Source organism: Taurulus bubalis (assembly GCF_910589615.1).
Source record: "Taurulus bubalis genome assembly, chromosome: 11".
In the NCBI taxonomy this organism is placed as follows: domain Eukaryota; kingdom Metazoa; phylum Chordata; class Actinopteri; order Perciformes; family Cottidae; genus Taurulus; species Taurulus bubalis.
In genome coordinates, this window is record NC_136599.1 from 2,188,302 (window position 1) to 2,205,793 (window position 17,492).

Sequence of the window (17,492 nt, forward strand, 5' to 3'; positions counted from 1 at the left end):
TCATCTAGATCCCAGAACCAACACAAAGAACCCTTTAGAAAATGTAGAACCCAGAACCAAGACAAAGAAACCATTTAGAAAATGTAGAACCCAGAACCAAGACAAAGAGATCCCTTTAGAACATGTAGAGCCCAGAACCAAGACAAAGACAACCATTTAGAACATCTATAACCCAGAACCAACACAAAGAGAACCCTTTAAAACATGTATAACCCAGAACCAACACAAAGACAACCATTTAGAACACCTAGCACCCAGAACCAACACAAAGAGAACCCTTTAGAACATCTAGCACCAAGAACCAACACAAAGAACGCTTTAGAACATCTATAACACAGAACCAACACAAAGACAACCATTTAGAACATGTATAACCCAGAACCAACACAAAGAGAACCCTTTAGAACACCTAGCACCGAGAACCAACACAAAGACCGCTTTAGAACATTTATAACCCAGAACCAACACAAAGACAACTCTTTAGAACATCTATAACCCAGAACCAACACAAAGAGAACTCTTTAGAACATCTATAACCCAGAACCAACACAAAGGGAACCATTTAGAACATCTATAACCCAGAACCAACACAAAGAACGCTTTAGAACATCTATAACCCAGAACCAACACAAAGACAACTCTTTAGAACATCTATAACCCAGAACCAACACAAAGAACGCTTTAGAACATCTATAACCCAGAACCAACACAAAGAACGCTTTAGAACATCTATAACCCAGAACCAACACAAAGACAACTCTTTAGAACATCTATAACCCAGAACCAACACAAAGGGAACCATTTAGAACATCTATAACCCAGAACCAACACAAAGAACGCTTTAGAACATCTATAACCCAGAACCAACACAAAGACAACTCTTTAGAACATCTATAACCCAGAACCAACACAAAGAGAACCCTTTAGAACATCTAGCACCAAGAACCAACACAAAGAACGCTTTAGAACATCTAGAACCCAGAACCAACACAAAGAGCACCCTTTAGAACCAACACCTCTGGTTCTGTCAGAAACGAGGTTCCCCCCGTGTGTCTGCAGAGACCCCGATGCTGGAGGGCGAGGAAGACGAGGGTCTGCGGCTGTGGCACCTGGTGAAGAGCAGCGAAGACCCCGAGATCCCAAAGCACCGCAAGAGCAGCATGAGGGAGCGGGAGAGGGCCAAGGCCATCCCGGAGATCTACCTGACCCGCCTGCTGTCCATGAAGGTACCGCGCACCCCCCGGCCCACCCGTCTGCCTCTCTACCCGTCTGCCTCTCTACCCGTCTGCCTCTCTACCCGTCTGTGTGCTGACCCGTCTGCCTCTCTACCCGTCTGCCTCTCTACCCGTCTGTGTGCTGACCCTTCTGCCTCTCTACCCGTCTGCCTCTATACCCATCTGTCTCTCTACCCGCCTGCCTCTCTACCCGTCTGTGTGCTGACCTGTCTGCCTCTCTACCCGTCTGTCTCTCTAGGGGACGCTGCAGAAGTTCGTGGACGACGTCTTCGTGGCGATCCTCAGCACCAAGCGGCCGCCGCCCATCGCCGTCCGGTTCTTCTTCGACTTCCTGGACGACATGGCGGAAAAGCACGGCATCGACGACCCCGAGACCGTGCACATCTGGAAGACCAACAGGTGAGACACCCGCACACCTGTCTGTCTCTCTGTGCCGTGTCTGTCCCTCTCTGACCCGCCTGTCTCTCTGCAGCCTCCCTCTCCGGTTCTGGGTGAACATCCTGAAGAACCCTCAGTTTGTTCTGGACGTCCAGGTGACCGACAGCATCGACGCCGTGCTGTCCGTCATCGCTCAGACCTTCATCGACTCCTGCACCACCTCGGAGCACAAAGTGGGACGGGTACGACCTGTCTGTCCCTCTGCCTGTCTGTCCCTCTGCCTGTCTGTCTGCATGTTCACTGTGTCTGTGTGTAGTCAAGTGACCACGTGGAATCTTTCTGTCCAACCAGGACTCTCCTGTCAACAAGCTGCTGTACGCCAGAGAGATCCCCCGATACAAACAGCTGGTGGAGAGGTGAGACGGCTTCCTGTACAAGTACACTCACTGTACAAGTACAAGTACCTGTACTTGTACTTGTACAGTGAGTACAGTTACCATAGAAATGTACTGCTTTTCACTTTAAGCTTAACCAACACTGTACATTATTGTTTTTATTAACTTATTAGACTAATGTGATAAACTGTGTGTGTGTGTGTGTGTGTGTGTGTGTGTGTGTGTGTGTGTGCGCGTGTGTGTGTGTGTGTGTGTGTGTGTGTGTATGTGTGTGTGTATGTGTCTGTATCTGCAGGTATTACAGTGATATCCACAGCGCTGCGTCCGGCTGTTATCAGGAGATGAACTCCACTCTGACTGAACTGTCCGGGGTCAGTGAACCGTGCAATATGTAATATATACATATATATAATATATGTATATATACATGTATATTTTGATATATATATACATATGTATGCATGTGAACAACATTAACTTTTTGATCCTGTCTGCAGAGTTTTGCCTCAGAGATGAACAGTCTTGTTGCTCTTCATGAACTCTACAAGTACATCAACAAATACTATGACCAGGTAACACACACACACACACACACACACACACACACACACACACACACACACACACACACACACACGTCCACCTGTCTCTCCCTCTCACCTGTCTCTCTCTCTCTCTCTCTCCCTCCCTGTCTCTCTCTCACCTGTCTCTCCCTCTCACCTGTCTCTCTCTCTCCCTCTCTCCCTCCCTGTCTCTCTCTCACCTGTCTCTCTCTCCCTGTGTGTCAGATCATCCTGTCTCTGGAGGAGGACAGCTCAGGTCAGAAGATGCAGTTGGCCTATCGGCTGCAGCAGGTCGCCGCCCTGGTGGAGAACAAGGTCACTGACCTCTGATGACCTCTGATGACCCCGAAGACACTGGGACGAGCTTCCTGTTGGACATCTGCAGAACTCTGGAAATCATTTTGGACTCTTGTTAACATTGTCTTCCTGCTGTGTGTGTGCGTGTGTGTGTGTGTGCGTGTGCGTGTGTGTGTGTCTGTGTGCGTGTGCGTGTGCGTGTGTGTGTGTGTACAGTCAGACTCAGGAGAACCCGGTTCTTTAGACTCAAACTAAACCTGAACCGAGAGACCGACCTGACAATCGAACCAATCAGAGGACTTCATCATCGCCTGCTGCCTTGCACTACATTTCCCAGAGTTCCCTGCGGCTCTGCTGTCTGCGTGGAGTCAGAATAGTTTCTCTACTGATCACGCGTGTTGATGATGATCTCAGACATGCTCGTATATTTTTATCAACAGTGTTTTTAGCTTTTACTACTGAAACCAGCACAACTCTGCGCCCGGAGCTTTAAAGATTTAAAGATTTTAAGCTTTAGTGTTTTTACTGAACTCAATAACAGAATCAAGTTCAGTGAGACTCAAACCGACACCCTCAGGACCGAACTGGTCCCGGTCAGTCTTCCTCAGGTCCAGGTCCAGACGGACTCGGCAGGATTCAGGTCTGCTTTACTGCCGGTCCTCGTTGGAGGGGCCTGACGACCTCTGACAGGCTGCTGGATTCATCTAACCAGCCAATCAGCACACAGCAGAGAAGTGTTCCTGTATGAACTACAGAACTACAAAGACCAGCTACATACAGCGTGTCCAGCTTCTGACTTCACAATGAGGACGAGGAGCGGAGAAAAGGAAATCAGATAACTGTTGACTAACAAACAGGAACAAGAATCATTGTGTGTGTGTGTGTGTGTGTGTGTGTTGTGTGTGTGTGCGTGTGTGTGTGTGTGTGTGTGTGTGCGCGTGTGTGTGTGTGTTACTAACTTATTACATGTACATACTGTAAGTCCTATTTATACCTATTTATTCCAGCTGTGCCTTCCTACTTGCAGCTAGATGGCGCTGTCTGTCTGTTCTTACGGCTGCCGTATTGATCGTGTGTCCCAGTGCATCATGGGAAGATAAATTCATTAAAATGTTTAACTCTAATTGAACCAGGGAGGGAAAACAACAACTGAATCATATGAGTATTTCCAGCTAGCATAGCATTATGCTAGGTTGACACCCCCCCAGACTCTCGAGCTTCACATGTTATGATGTAAAAGAAAGCAATACCCGTTTTTTAAAGACAACGGTTGTTTTTATTGAACACGTGACGTCTGGTTTGATCTTCAGATATTATCCGTGTTAAAGGTTTGAATCCACCGTCCTGTATCTGGATGTGAAGCAGCCGATGGAACTGCCAGTGAGAAGAAACTGTTCAAGGACTCGGAGGTTTGGGTTCAGCCTCCAGGTGTCAGCTGTCTCTCCCCTGTGAGCGGTTTGAGTGTTTTCTGTGTGGAATCGTCACGAACAGCAGTGTGGAGGAACCACCAGAGTTCAGACCGTAGAGGCAGGATACTTCCTGGACTCTCCTGGACACTGGACAGGATACTTCCTGGACACTGGACAGGATACTTCCTGACTGGACAAGATACTTCCTGGTTCTCCTGGACACTGGACAGGACACTTCCTGGACTCTAGACAAGATACTTCCTGACTCTGGACAAGATACTTCCTGGACACTGGACAGGATACTTACTGGACTCTCCTGTACACTGGACAAGATACTTCCTGGACACTGGACAGGATACTTCCTGGACACTGGACAAGATACTCCCTGGACACTGGACAGGATACTTACTGGACTCTCCTGTACACTGGACAAGATACTTCCTGGACACTGGACAGGATACTTCCTGGACACTGGACAAGATACTCCCTGGACACTGGACAGGATACTTACTGGACTCTCCTGTACACTGGACAAGATACTTCCTGGACACTGGACAGGATTCTTCCTGGTTCTCCTGGACACTGGACAAGATACTTCCTGGACTCTGGACAAGATACTTCCTGGACTCTGGACAAGATACTTCCTGTACACTGGACAATACACTTCCTGTACACTGGACAGGATACTTCTTGGACTATTGACAGGACATTTCCTGGAGTCTATACAAGATACTTCCTGGACTCTCCTGGACTCGTCTGGACTCTTGACAAGATACTTCCTGGACTCTTCTGGACTCTTGACAGGATACTACCTGGAACGGTATGTTTTTTTCAGTGTAAATGGACTCTTACTGATGCTGATACTTATCCCATCAGGCAATAACTAAAGGACTTCCTATCGGCGGTTTTGTCTGCTGATGAACAGAAATCTGACAGATTTTGGTATAAAATGAGACGCTTGTTGAATGATCTTCCTTCTGTACTTTTCTTCTTCTAATATTTCTAAAGATTATCTCCGTTTGATCTGACTCTTTAATCTCTCCTCTGTGTTTTGGCCTTGCTTGTTTTTGGAGCCTGTGTTTGACCTGTAGTTATAGTTCACTGATCAGACTAGAACTTTGCATGTGTGTGATGATGATTTGTTTTAAAATGAAAACCGTGTCACGGATATTGTATGTAAATGGTGGCAGAAGGTCCTAGTTCAACCTTCTGATCTCTGTACAGTTTTTTAATCTTCTGGGACATGATGAAACAGATCCTCTGCTCTGATTGGTCGAGCTCTTATTTGTTACGGAAACGTTTTTTCTACAAGGGAATAAAAACTTTAAAGGGTTTGTATGAAATGACTCCTGGATCAGATGTGATGAAGCACAGACTGCTTTTCTACTGACTGTACAGTTTGCCAACAGTGTGTAAATGTGCCTGTAAATACCTCTTGGAGGATGATGATGATGACGAAGACGAGTCAGTCTGCAATGGAAATGGGTTTATTGTGAAGAGGCCGGAGGCCAAACAATTTGTATCATGTAAAAATAAAGTTACAGTTTGAACAGTTCTCTCTGTCAGTGTTTCATTTTCATGTATTTGAATTTCGTCGATATCATTCCCGAGTTTCAGTACTGACTTAATTTTAATAAATCTTAATAAGTCTTTCTACAAAAACCTGTTTTGTAGTTTAACAAAATAATTTTGGCGGAACACAAAAAGATCCGTTGAAGAACTTAAACTGAATCCAGAGCTCAACAAGATCATGAATCTGACCCAACTTTAAGCATATTATTGTTCCTATTATTATCTTCTGTGCACAACATCCATCTCATATTTAATATCGTGATAGAACGTGTTCAATATCTTGTATAATGATAATATTGTGTCTTCACATGATCAATATCTTGTATAGTGATAATATTGTCTCCACATGATCAATATCTTATGTATTGATTATATTGTCCCCACATGATCAATATCTTGTATATTGTGTCTTCACATGATCAATATCTTGTATAATGATAATGTTGTGTCTAAACGTGATCAATATCTTGTATCATGACAATATTGTGTCTTCACATGATCAATATCTTGTATAATGATAATGTTGTGTCTTCACATGATCAATATCTTATATATTGATAATATTGTCCCCACATGATCAATATCTTGTATAATGATAATGTTGTGTCTTCACATGATCAATATCTTATATATTGATAATATTGTCCCCACATGATCAATATCTTGTATAATGATAATGTTGTGTCTTCACATGATCAATATCTTGTATAATGATAATATCGTGTCATGATTACGTCATCTTTATTTATATATAAGGAGCCCGCCCCCCTTCTAGTGTAAAATGGTCTACTTCCGCTTCCGGTCCTAGTTTGGTCCAGACTCAGCTTGCTCGCTACTGCGCATGTGCAGAGCCCGGTGTCCGGTGTCCGACTGACAGCAGCTGTTGAGACCATGAAGGGTCTGCAGGGAGAGCTAACAGGCTAACGGGCTAACTGACCCGTTCTCACCCGGGTTAGCTCACCGCCTCACGGAGCTACTGAGCTAACTTGTTGACGCGAGCCTTCAGAGTGCCGTCAGTCCACAACCAGAGCAGAGACCCGGATCCAGGATGCTAATAGGTAAAGTAAAACGGACTAAGCTAGCGCCCACTGGCTAACGGTTAGTGATGACGTCACAGGCAGCCAGCGTGAAGGTGCTGCTCCTCACAGCTGGTCGCTGCAGGTCCAGGTGGTTTTCCTCCTGCAGACACTTGATGATCTGGTTGTTAATGTTCTGGGGCCACCTGACCAGGTGGTAATAATGGATAATATATATAATATAATATTAATAATATTGTTCTGAATGCTGGGCCACATCACAGAATGAAGAATGATGCTTCTGTTTACTAGTGAACAATATGACATGTCTGGGTTCTGGTATTAAAGCCACTCGTAGTGCTGGTAAAGGACCTCTGGTCGTGTTCCTGCATGATGTTCTCATGGAGAACCACTCTTGATGTGTGGTTCCTCTCAGCAGCGGTCGCTGGGGGAACCGGTGACGCCGCCGCCACGGCCAAGAGACACCGGCGGAGAGGCAAGAAGCACCGGAGAGCCCCAGCAGACGAGAACCGGTAAGAACCCAGCAGAGACCCCACACACAGGCTATATTTAGCTGTGTGTGTGTGTGTGTATGTATGTATGTATGTATGTATGTATGTATGTGAGAGTGAGAGAGAGATTTCATTCCAAGAAAATCACTTTGTCTCCTGGACTTCCTGTTTGTCTTTATTGGCCTGCGGGGGTCTATCAAGGTGTTGGGGTCTGAAGGGGCTTCTATCACAGTGTTGGGGTCTGAAGGGGCTTCTATCACAGTGTTGGGGTCTGAAGGGGCTTCTATCACAGTGTTGGGGTCTGAAGGGGCTTCTATCACAGTGTTGGGGTCTGAAGGGGCTTCTATCACAGTGTTGGGGTCTGAAGGGGCTTCTATCACAGTGTCGGGGTCTGAAGGGGCTTCTATCACAGTGTCGGGGTCTGAAGGGGCTTCTATCACTGTCAGACCTGAATGCTCATCGATACAACAGGAGGTTTATTATGTGTTTCTGAATGAGAGCAGCTTCTTGTGTCACATGACTAAGTGTCTGAAGCTGCTACAGGAACCATTAAATCTATTTAATCCATCTGGGATTCAAACGTGACGCATCTCTTCTCGTTGTTACTAAAATATTGAATTGATACAAGATAATGGAAGTAAGTTCATCTGTTTCTTGATTATGAATCATTACAAATATGCAGTGTTTTAAAAACAGCAGAGAGAGAAGCTGAAGTTCACCTGTCGCTCTGTAATAAGTGTTTGATTCATGTGGATTCTTAGATTTAAGAACAAGTTGCTGTGGTTGGATCTGTTGGTCCTCTTGTGTTGTTACTGTCTATGAATGTATATGATTATTCATGTAATGTGCTGTATCTCCATTACGTTGTTCATTCTGGTCACATGACATCTATTGCTTCTGTCCATCCGGGGAGAGGGATCCTCCTCTGTTGCTCTCCTGAAGGCTTCTTCCTCTTTTACCCCATGAAAGGGTTTTATTTGGGGAGTTTTTCCTGATCCAATGTGAGGTCCCGGGACAGGGATGTCGTGTGTGTACAGATTGTAAAGCCCTCCGACGCTAATTTGTGATTCTGGGCTATACAAAATAAACTGAATTGAACTGAATAACAGTTTCCCCCCCACTTCCAGTCCTTCTCCTAAGCTAGGCTAACAGTTTCCCCCTGCTTCCAGTCCTTGTGCTAAGCTAGCTGGTCTCATACTGACAGAACTAGGTTTGGTGCTCGGCCCGAGAGACTCAGCTCCAATAATAGAAGCAAAAAGGGAATCTCACACACACACACACACACACACACACACACACACACACACACACACACACACACACACACACACACACACACAGTCTATTTCAGTACACTGTCGGTGACTCATGAGGAGCAGCTGTGTGTATGCGACACAGCTATACGATCCATGTTGTCTCTTTGACTGAGTGCACTTGGTCAGAATGACATCATCACCTGTATGTAGCTGCACAGGTACAGTCGTGGTCTCTGATTGGCCGATGGCCTGCGTTGATGGAGGCGCTGGTTTTGTGCTGCTTGCTCACTTTTGTTCGTGAACAATTTGTCGTCACGGCTTAAAGATCTTTGCACGAGAGGATCGATGCAAACAGAAAGGGTGAGCTCTTTCTTTTCCTGTTGTAATTCAGATGGATCCGATGGATCTTTTCGATAGCTCTATTTATAGCCATTGAGTTTGATTGCTCGAGTCAATCAATAATTTACTCTAGAAAGAACATATTTCCTTGGATCTGTATTACCTTGTTCAAGAGAACATTTTAATAAAGATATCAGAACAATCCCTCTTGAGCCCCAGCAGCCCCCCAAAAGGAGGGCTGAACTCTTCATCAGGAGGTCTTCCTCACTCTCCAAGTCCTCTTACTCTCATGAATCCATACTGAAGCCACTGATGTGACATAGCAAAACAAAACTGCAAAGCCTTACAAGAGCATATAAGTCCATTTGACATGTTTATAACACAATTCAACATACAACTATACACAATTCAACTAACATAAACCATAAATATGACTCGAGAGGACTAGAAAGTGACTCGAGAGAGCTCCTCAAGTTATGGAAATATGATTTTTTTTTTTTATATCCCTAGCTTGATGCTACACATGATTAGCGCACCTTTCTGGGAAGCTTACGACCTACAGAATCCACCAATTGCTCCAAATCCCTTGTGATACAAAACCTCAGCAAGATATCAACCACAGTGCATTTATTTCCAGCCCAAAAACTGAAATATGACTTACCTATGGATGAAACAATACTTGCTTGGTATGTGTTGATGCATCTGCTTGAGCAGAGCCCCTCTGTTGTGGAACCAGAGGCGTTCATGGTCCAGGAAGAAAGTTAGGGAATTTGGGTTTGGATCTAAAACTATGGCTCACGAAATGTGCACTAAATGAATTACTAAAAATAAAGTCAAACTTTAAAGAGATAATGTTTACACATAGTGCTATTTTATAGCGATGATATGCACAATTTGAAAGAGGAAATTCATCCTGGAATTATTTCTTTTCTTTCCTGTGTTCTATTATCAACCAATAAACCAGTAGCACATAAACTGGTATATGAACATCTTAACCAGTCTCGCAAATGTTGTCTGTATATTATACCTTTTGAAATGATTCAAATAGCCCTTGTAGTTGAGGAGATTCTGTATTTAGTAGCAAACCATTCACAATTTGAGAAAAAATAGCTGGGGCTCAACTGGGATTCAAGAGGAAAACCTCTCACATGTTCAGACAAGCTGAAAACGTTCTTGGTGTTGACCTTTATTGTCCTCTGTTTCAGGCCTGATGACCTCTGTGACCTTCAGAGTTTAAATGCCAACAGCAGCCTCTCCCCAACACCTCAGCAGAGTTGCCCCCAAACCAGCCTGCTGCCCCTCCAAAGGGTTTCAGACACAACCACATCATCACAGAAGGCACCATCATGTACCGAAGAAGTCCAGGGATCCACTCCAGCCCCCCAACAGACCCGTTCACGCACCCCCACCCTGATACCCCCCAGGGGTGTCCCTCGATCCGTCTCACCACCTCCCCAGAACACCCTCAAGACCACACCCCCACGTCTTGATGCAGTAGACACCCCTGGAGCACACCTGATGCCCCCTGAAATTACTCTCCAAAACACCTACCTGACGGCGCCGTTGACACCTCAGATTTTCAGCCAATCACCTCTTGCCACATTTAAAAATCCCGCCCACAGTCCAAGTCAATCACCATCAACTGTTAACCAAAATGCTACCCAGAATTCCTCAAGATCGCCTCACAGAACTCTTCGAAATGTTGATCAGAGTCCGTCAGAAGGCCAAACTGACCCTTCCAAATTGCCTCCAATCTCATCACACAATATTGCCCACAACACATCTGATTCAATGTCAGTTCCTGCCAAAGCTCCTCCCAGCCCTCAGTTAAGCCCCTCCCACCCAGACCCCTTCCTGCTGACCTCAGTGACACTCACCTCCAGTGTCTCCTCGCATCTCTACACCCCCACCTACTCGTCCGCCTCTTTCCTCGGCTCCCTCGACTCTCTGAGCCCTCACATCGGTCTGCCTCCCATGATGCCATCAGCTGCCCCACAAATGGCCACACCCCCTTTTACTTTGAGCCCGCCTCCTCCTGAGTTAACCCCGCCCCCTGAACAGCTGCTGGGCTCTGACGATGAAGAGCAGGAAGACCCTTCAGATTATTGCAAAGGTGGGTTTGTTTTCCGATTCATGCCAAAAAAAACAGCGGCCTCTCAAATGATCTTCCTCCAACCGCCTCCTGGAGCCCCCAGGTGGTGTTCCACCCAACCACCTCCTGGAGTCCCCAGGTGGTGTTCCACCCAACCACCTCCTGGAGTCCCCTGGTGGTGTTCCACCCAACCACCTCCTGGAGTCCCCTGGTGGTGTTCCACCCAACCACCTCCTGGAGTCCCCAGGTGGTGTTCCACCCAACCACCTCCTGGAGTCCACTACAGTGTCACCCTACCAATGCTGTGCCTTTGTGTTGCAGGTGGTTACTACCCGGTGAAGATCGGTGATTTGTTTAATGGGAGGTACCATGTGGTCAGAAAACTTGGCTGGGGACATTTCTCTACAGTCTGGCTCTGCTGGGATCTGCAGTAGGACACACAATACACACACCTTTTTCTGAAAACACTTTAAATTATTCTTTTAGAGCTTTGTCAAATCCCCTGACTCTGTGTCTGTGTTAAGGAGGAAGCGTTTTGTGGCACTGAAGGTGGTGAAGAGCGCTCCGCACTACACCGAGACGGCTGTGGACGAGATCAAACTGCTCCGATGTGTGAGTACAAACGGTTATATCTGAGGTTCCCGACCCGTGGACCAGTACCAGGCCGGATAACGACCTTTTCAATTAACACTGGGTCCACAGGTAACCAGTCTGTTTGTTTACAGGTGAGAGACAGTGACCCCTCTGACCCCTACAGAGAAACCATTGTCCAGCTGATAGACGACTTCAAGATCTCTGGAATCAACGGAATCCGTATCCTTCATTATCATCACCTGTCTGTCTACCTGTCTGTGTGTCTTGCTCGGTCAGTAGTTTCCTCAGCCTCGCTCAGATGTCTGTATGGTTCTGGAGGTTTTGGGTCATCAGCTGTTAAAATGGATCATTAAGTCAAACTACATGGGACTTCCTCTCATCTGCGTCAAGACCATCATCAGACAGGTAACACACATACTGACAACCACAACGTGACTCTGACGTGACCTCTGTGACTCTGACGTGACCTTGGTGACCCCGATGTGATCTCTGTGACTGCTTGCAGGTGCTGCAGGGTCTGGACTACCTCCACACAAAGTGTAAGATCATCCACACCGACATCAAACCAGAGAACATCTTACTGGACGTGGACGAGGTTTACATCAGGAGGCTGGCCGCCGAGGCGACCGTCTGGCAGAGAGCCGGGGCTCCGCCCCCTTCAGGGTCATCAGGTGAGGGCCAGTCATGTGATTCGTCAGAACGTCAACGTGATCACTTAGAACTGGGAGCTGTGGTTTCCACTCTGTTCAGATAGCAGTGTTACTGGGAGCTGTGGTTTCAGATAGACAGGCAGAACTGTCTGTCTATCTGTTAACACAGTTCTGACCGGGCTGTCTATCTGACTATCTGTCTATCTACCTGTCTGTCTCTCTGACTAGCTGTCTGTCTATCTGACACTATATGTCTGTCTACCTGTCTGTCTCTCTGACTAGCTGTCTGTCTATCCGACACTATATGTCTGTCTATCTGACAATCTGTCTGTCTACCTGTCTGTCTCTCTGACTAGCTGTCTGTCTATCCGACACTATATGTCTGTCTATCTGACACTATATGTCTGTCTATCTGACACTGTCTGTTTTTTTTTCCACTCCTCCGTTTCTGATGTTATCTTCCTGTCTCTCTCTCTCCCTGTCTGTCTGCCTATACGTGTCTTAGTTAGCACGGCTCCCAGGGATCAACAGGTGAGTGTCCAGGTGTGATGCCTGCTGTGTTCTCATTGTTTACATCCCATTGAGGACCTGTTTCAGGATGACTGGTTTGATCCCAGTACAACACGCATTTGTTGCATGTCACGTTTTTCAGCAAATAACCCTCTGAGCAGAAAGTGTGTGGTCATTAGTGTGTAGTTTACTTAACTGTGTGTGTGTGAGTGTGTGTGCACAGTTAACATCAGTGCTATTTTATCTAGAAACTTCACTTTGTTCTACTCTCTTTCATCCTGTCTTTGTGTGTGTGTCTGTATTTTATGTGTGTGTGTGTGTGTGTGTGTGTGTGTGTGTGTGTGTGTGTGTGTGTGTGTGTGTGTGTGTGTGTGTGTGTGTGTGTGTGTGTGTGTGTGTGTAGGGCGGTAAGCTGTCTAAGAACAAGAAAAAGAAGATAAAGAGGAAAGCAAAGCGTCAACAGAGACTGTTGGAGGAGAGACTGGTGGACATCCAGGTACTGTAATACTACCTTAATAGTACTACAGTACTACTACTACTCTGGATAAGGCAGAGGTAGCGGCTCGTATCCTGCAGGAGGGCTAGGGTTAAGGGGTTAGTGGTGTTGGGGTTAGGCGGGTTAAGAGGTTAGGAGGGTTGGGGTTAAGAGGTTAGGAGGGTTGGGGTTAAGGGGTTAGGAGAGTTGGAGTTAAGGGGTTAGGAGGGTTGGGGTTAAGGGATTAGGAGGCTTTGGGTTATGGTTAAGGGGTTAGGAGGCTTGTGGTTATGGTTAAGGGATTAGGAGGCTTGGGGTTATGGTTAAGGGATTAGGAGATTTGGGGTTATGGTCAAGGGGTTAGGAGGCTTGGGGTTATGGTTAAGGGATTAGGAGGCTTGTGGTTATGGTTAAGGGGTTAGGAGGCTTGTGGTTATGGTTAAGGGGTTAGGAGGCTTGGGGTTATGGTTAAGGGATTAGGAGGCTTGGGGTTATGGTTAAGGGGTTAGGAGGCTTATGGTTAAGGGGTTAGGAGGCTTGTGGTTATGGTTAAGGGGTTAGGAGGCTTGTGGTTATGGTTAAGGGGTTAGGAGGCTTGGGGTTATGGTTAAGGGGTTAGGAGGCTTATGGTTAAGGGGTTAGGAGGCTTGTGGTTATGGTTAAGGGGTTAGGAGGCTTGGGGTTATGGTTAAGGGATTAGGAGGCTTGGGGTTATGGTTAAGGGGTTAGAAGGCTTGGGGTTAAGGGGTTAGGAGGCTTGTGGTTAGGGTTCCCTTCCAGAACGGAGGGCCAGACCTCTGAGCTCCTTCTAACCTTCATGTTTCCTGTGTTCAGACGATGGAGGACGGTGTGATCCAGTCTGACGACGCAGACGCTGCCTGTGAGTGCTCGCTGTGTTTCAGTATTATAGTAGTTTATGTACATGTACAGTAGTATTTTATATATATAGTATCAAGTCTCTACTGTGGTAGAACAGGTGTGTGTGTCACTAACACATACACATGCACTCCTTTGCTCTCAGGCTCTGTGGTCGTTAACGGCAACACTTCCTGCTCCACAGCCAACAGCAAAGCCAGCTCCGACTCCACCTGTTCCTGGTTGGAGGACAGGTGTAATGGCCACGCCCCCGGACGCTTCTCCAGCCCCGCCTCCGGCCTATCAGGCTTCTCCAGCTCCGTGATGTCAGCGACATCTGAATCAGCACTTTCTACTCAGTCAGGGTGCTCGAGCGGACGAGATGGTGAGAAAATGTACTACAGTATATCCAGTACACACCATATATATATATATATATATATATATATATATATATATATATATATATATATATATATATATACTACAGTATAATACAGTGATATCATTTACATGTCTGTTTTATGTGTTTCAGTGTTCAGTGCGTCGGACTTCGTCCTCAGTCCTCTGGATCCTCAGAACGCCCACAAACTCAGAGTGAAGATCGCTGATCTGGGAAATGCATGCTGGGTGGTGAGACATCTTCATCCCTCTTCCTCTGATTGGTTCATACTGACACTAGAGACTCCTCCTCTTCCTCGCTGTAGCGTCAGTATGAACCAATCAGACGTCTCTCCTCTCTCTCAGTATGAACCAATCAGACGTCTCCTCTCTCTCTCTCCCTGTCTGTCTTTGTCTCTCGCCCAGCACAAACACTTCACAGAGGACATTCAGACCAGACAATACAGAGCTCTGGAGGTTCTGATTGGAGCAGAGTACGGAACACCTTCTGACATCTGGAGCACCGCCTGCATGGTACACACACACACACACACACGGACACACACGTAGAGGGTTGTATTGTATTCATGTTGGATGATGTTTCTGTGTTTTGATATATTGATGATGTTTCAGGCGTTTGAGTTGGCGACAGGAGATTACCTCTTTGAACCTCACTCAGGAGAAGATTACACCAGAGACGAAGGTACTACACATTATAGTACTTGGCATACTGTGAACACTACTAGAGTCTTAGTACACTAGTATCCGTACACACGAGTACTTCAGGCTCTCTTTTTATTATTTGTGTTCAGATCACATCGCTCACGTCATCGAGCTGCTCGGGGCGATTCCTCTGCCCTTTGCTTTGTCTGGCAGGTACTCCAGAGAGTACTTCAACAGGAGAGGTGAGGCTGTCTGTCTGTCTGTCTGTCTGTCTGTCTGTCTGTGTGCTCCTGTCTCACCTGTGTGTACCTGTCTCACCTGTCTGTCCTCGTCTCAGGTGAGCTGCGTCACATCGCCAGCCTGAAGCCTTGGGGTCTGTTTGAGGTTCTGCTGGAGAAGTACGAGTGGCCTCTGGACCAGGCGGCTCAGTTCAGTGACTTCCTGTTGACCATGTTGGAGCTGCAGCCGGAACGCAGGGCGACTGCAGCGCAGTGTCTGCAGCACGCATGGCTACACACATAGACACACACAGACTATACACACTGGACACACACACACTGTACACACTGTACCCACATACACACACTGATGTACACGCGTTGTGTAGGAGTGTTATGAGTGTTATTAGTGTTGAGTTCATGGGACGAGGGAAATTATCACCTCGACTGACAGCTTGGTTTTCATTCACAACGATGGATCCATCAATCAACCCATCCTTGGACTGATTGATTGATAACTTCCAGAGCGATTTGATCGAAGCACCATTTGAATGTTCAGGGTTTCCCGTTAAAGGCGACACAAAGCAATAAATCATTCATAAATACTGGATCTGATGTCGGCGACATTTCAGATGTTCTCCTCACGCAGCTAGAATGTTCATGTCCTCCATGACCTTCACCATGATAGGGTAAGATTATATTCACGTCCTTGACCTTCACCATGATAGGGTTGGGGTTATATTCACGTCCTCCTTGACCTTCACCATGATAGGGTTGGGGTTATATTCACGTCCTCCTTGACCTTCACCATGATAGGGTTAGGGTTATATTCACGTCCTCCTTGACCTTCACCATGATAGGGTTAGGGTTATATTCACGTCCTCCTTGACCTTCACCATGATAGGGTTGGGGTTATATTCACGTCCTCCTTGACCTTCAACATGATAGGGTTAGGGTTATATTCACGTCCTTGACCTTCACCATGATAGGGTTGGGGTTATATTCACGTCCTCCTTGACCTTCACCATGATAGGGTTGGGGTTATATTCACGTCCTCCTTGACCTTCAACATGATAGGGTTGGGGTTATATTCACGTCCTCCTTGACCTTCACCATGAGGGTTAGGGTTATATTCACGTCCTCCTTGACCTTCAACATGATAGGGTTAGGGTTATATTCACGTCCTTGACCTTCACCATGATAGGGTTGGGGTTATATTCACGTCCTCCTTGACCTTCACCATGATAGGGTTGGGGTTATATTCACGTCCTCCTTGACCTTCAACATGATAGGGTTGGGGTTATATTCACGTCCTCCTTGACCTTCACCATGAGGGTTAGGGTTATATTCACGTCCTCCTTGACCTTCACCATGAGGGTTAGGGTTATATCCACGTCCTCCAGGGCGTGGCGGTCGGTATCTTTGAAATAGACTTTAGTGGCCAGGGTTTTGCTGAGGTCGCTGGATTATTGGCAGAAGACCCTGGTGTCCAGGAACTCCACCGAAAGATGTTGAAGGTTATGTTTGAGTTTAATCCGAGGGTGATGTGTTCCACTGGGTGGTCCCAGAGGCCGAAGATGTCGTCCAAGTAGCGGAAGTACAGGATGGGTTTGAACCGGAGCTTATGGAAGGCCGCTCTCTCCCAATGGGCCAGATAAACGTCAGCGTACGCTGGTGAGTATTTCCGGCTCACAGCACACCCGCACAACTGGAGATGGTGTTTGTTGTTGAAGGTAAAGTCGAGGTGATTTGGAGGAGTTGGATGATTGCGTTGTCTGGTCTGGGTGTGTGTTGAACATATCCTGAATGGCAATGAGGCCGAGAGAAGTTTCTACATTAGTTTAAAGGAATGCAAAGTCTATTATGAAAAGAAAACCATTGATGTGTCTTTAAGGCAACTGGGGTGGAGTTTGGACAGGTTGTTAATGAAGTGATCAATGTATTCTGTAGTGTTGTAAGACTCGGAACCGCAATCACTGACCATGGGGCGACCGAAGGGACCGTCCACGTCTCAGGAGGTTTGTAGATCTTGGGCACCATGTTAGGGTTAGGGTTATATCCATGTCCTCGACCTTCACCATG

General features: G+C 46.5%; 2 protein-coding genes across 2 annotated transcripts in view; both read left to right on the top strand.

The window, feature by feature from the left end:
• plxnb3 (plexin B3) overlaps positions 1–2,901 on the top strand; it is a gene marked incomplete at both ends in the record, with an annotated part of 19,394 nt that extends 16,493 nt beyond the window's left edge. The window contains 7 exons of the mRNA XM_079226205.1: positions 1,060–1,226; positions 1,474–1,634; positions 1,708–1,855; positions 1,965–2,029; positions 2,304–2,379; positions 2,506–2,580; positions 2,797–2,901. Coding sequence (XP_079082331.1) covers positions 1,060–1,226; positions 1,474–1,634; positions 1,708–1,855; positions 1,965–2,029; positions 2,304–2,379; positions 2,506–2,580; positions 2,797–2,901 — 797 coding nt within the window. The remainder of the gene's footprint in view (positions 1–1,059; positions 1,227–1,473; positions 1,635–1,707; positions 1,856–1,964; positions 2,030–2,303; positions 2,380–2,505; positions 2,581–2,796) is intronic.
• A 4,053-nt stretch (positions 2,902–6,954) lies between these two features.
• Positions 6,955–15,714, top strand: srpk3 (SRSF protein kinase 3; the record flags this gene model as incomplete). The annotated part of the gene is made up of 17 exons (XM_079226433.1): positions 6,955–7,000; positions 7,302–7,398; positions 10,178–11,085; positions 11,386–11,494; positions 11,589–11,676; positions 11,790–11,877; positions 11,957–12,063; positions 12,164–12,329; positions 12,814–12,839; positions 13,222–13,314; positions 14,128–14,173; positions 14,354–14,533; positions 14,684–14,781; positions 14,956–15,063; positions 15,163–15,232; positions 15,342–15,434; positions 15,530–15,714. The coding sequence occupies 17 exons, from the start codon at positions 6,955–6,957 to the stop codon at positions 15,712–15,714; spliced, it is 2,508 nt and encodes an 835-aa protein (XP_079082559.1).
• Between the last annotated feature and the right edge of the window lie 1,778 nt (positions 15,715–17,492).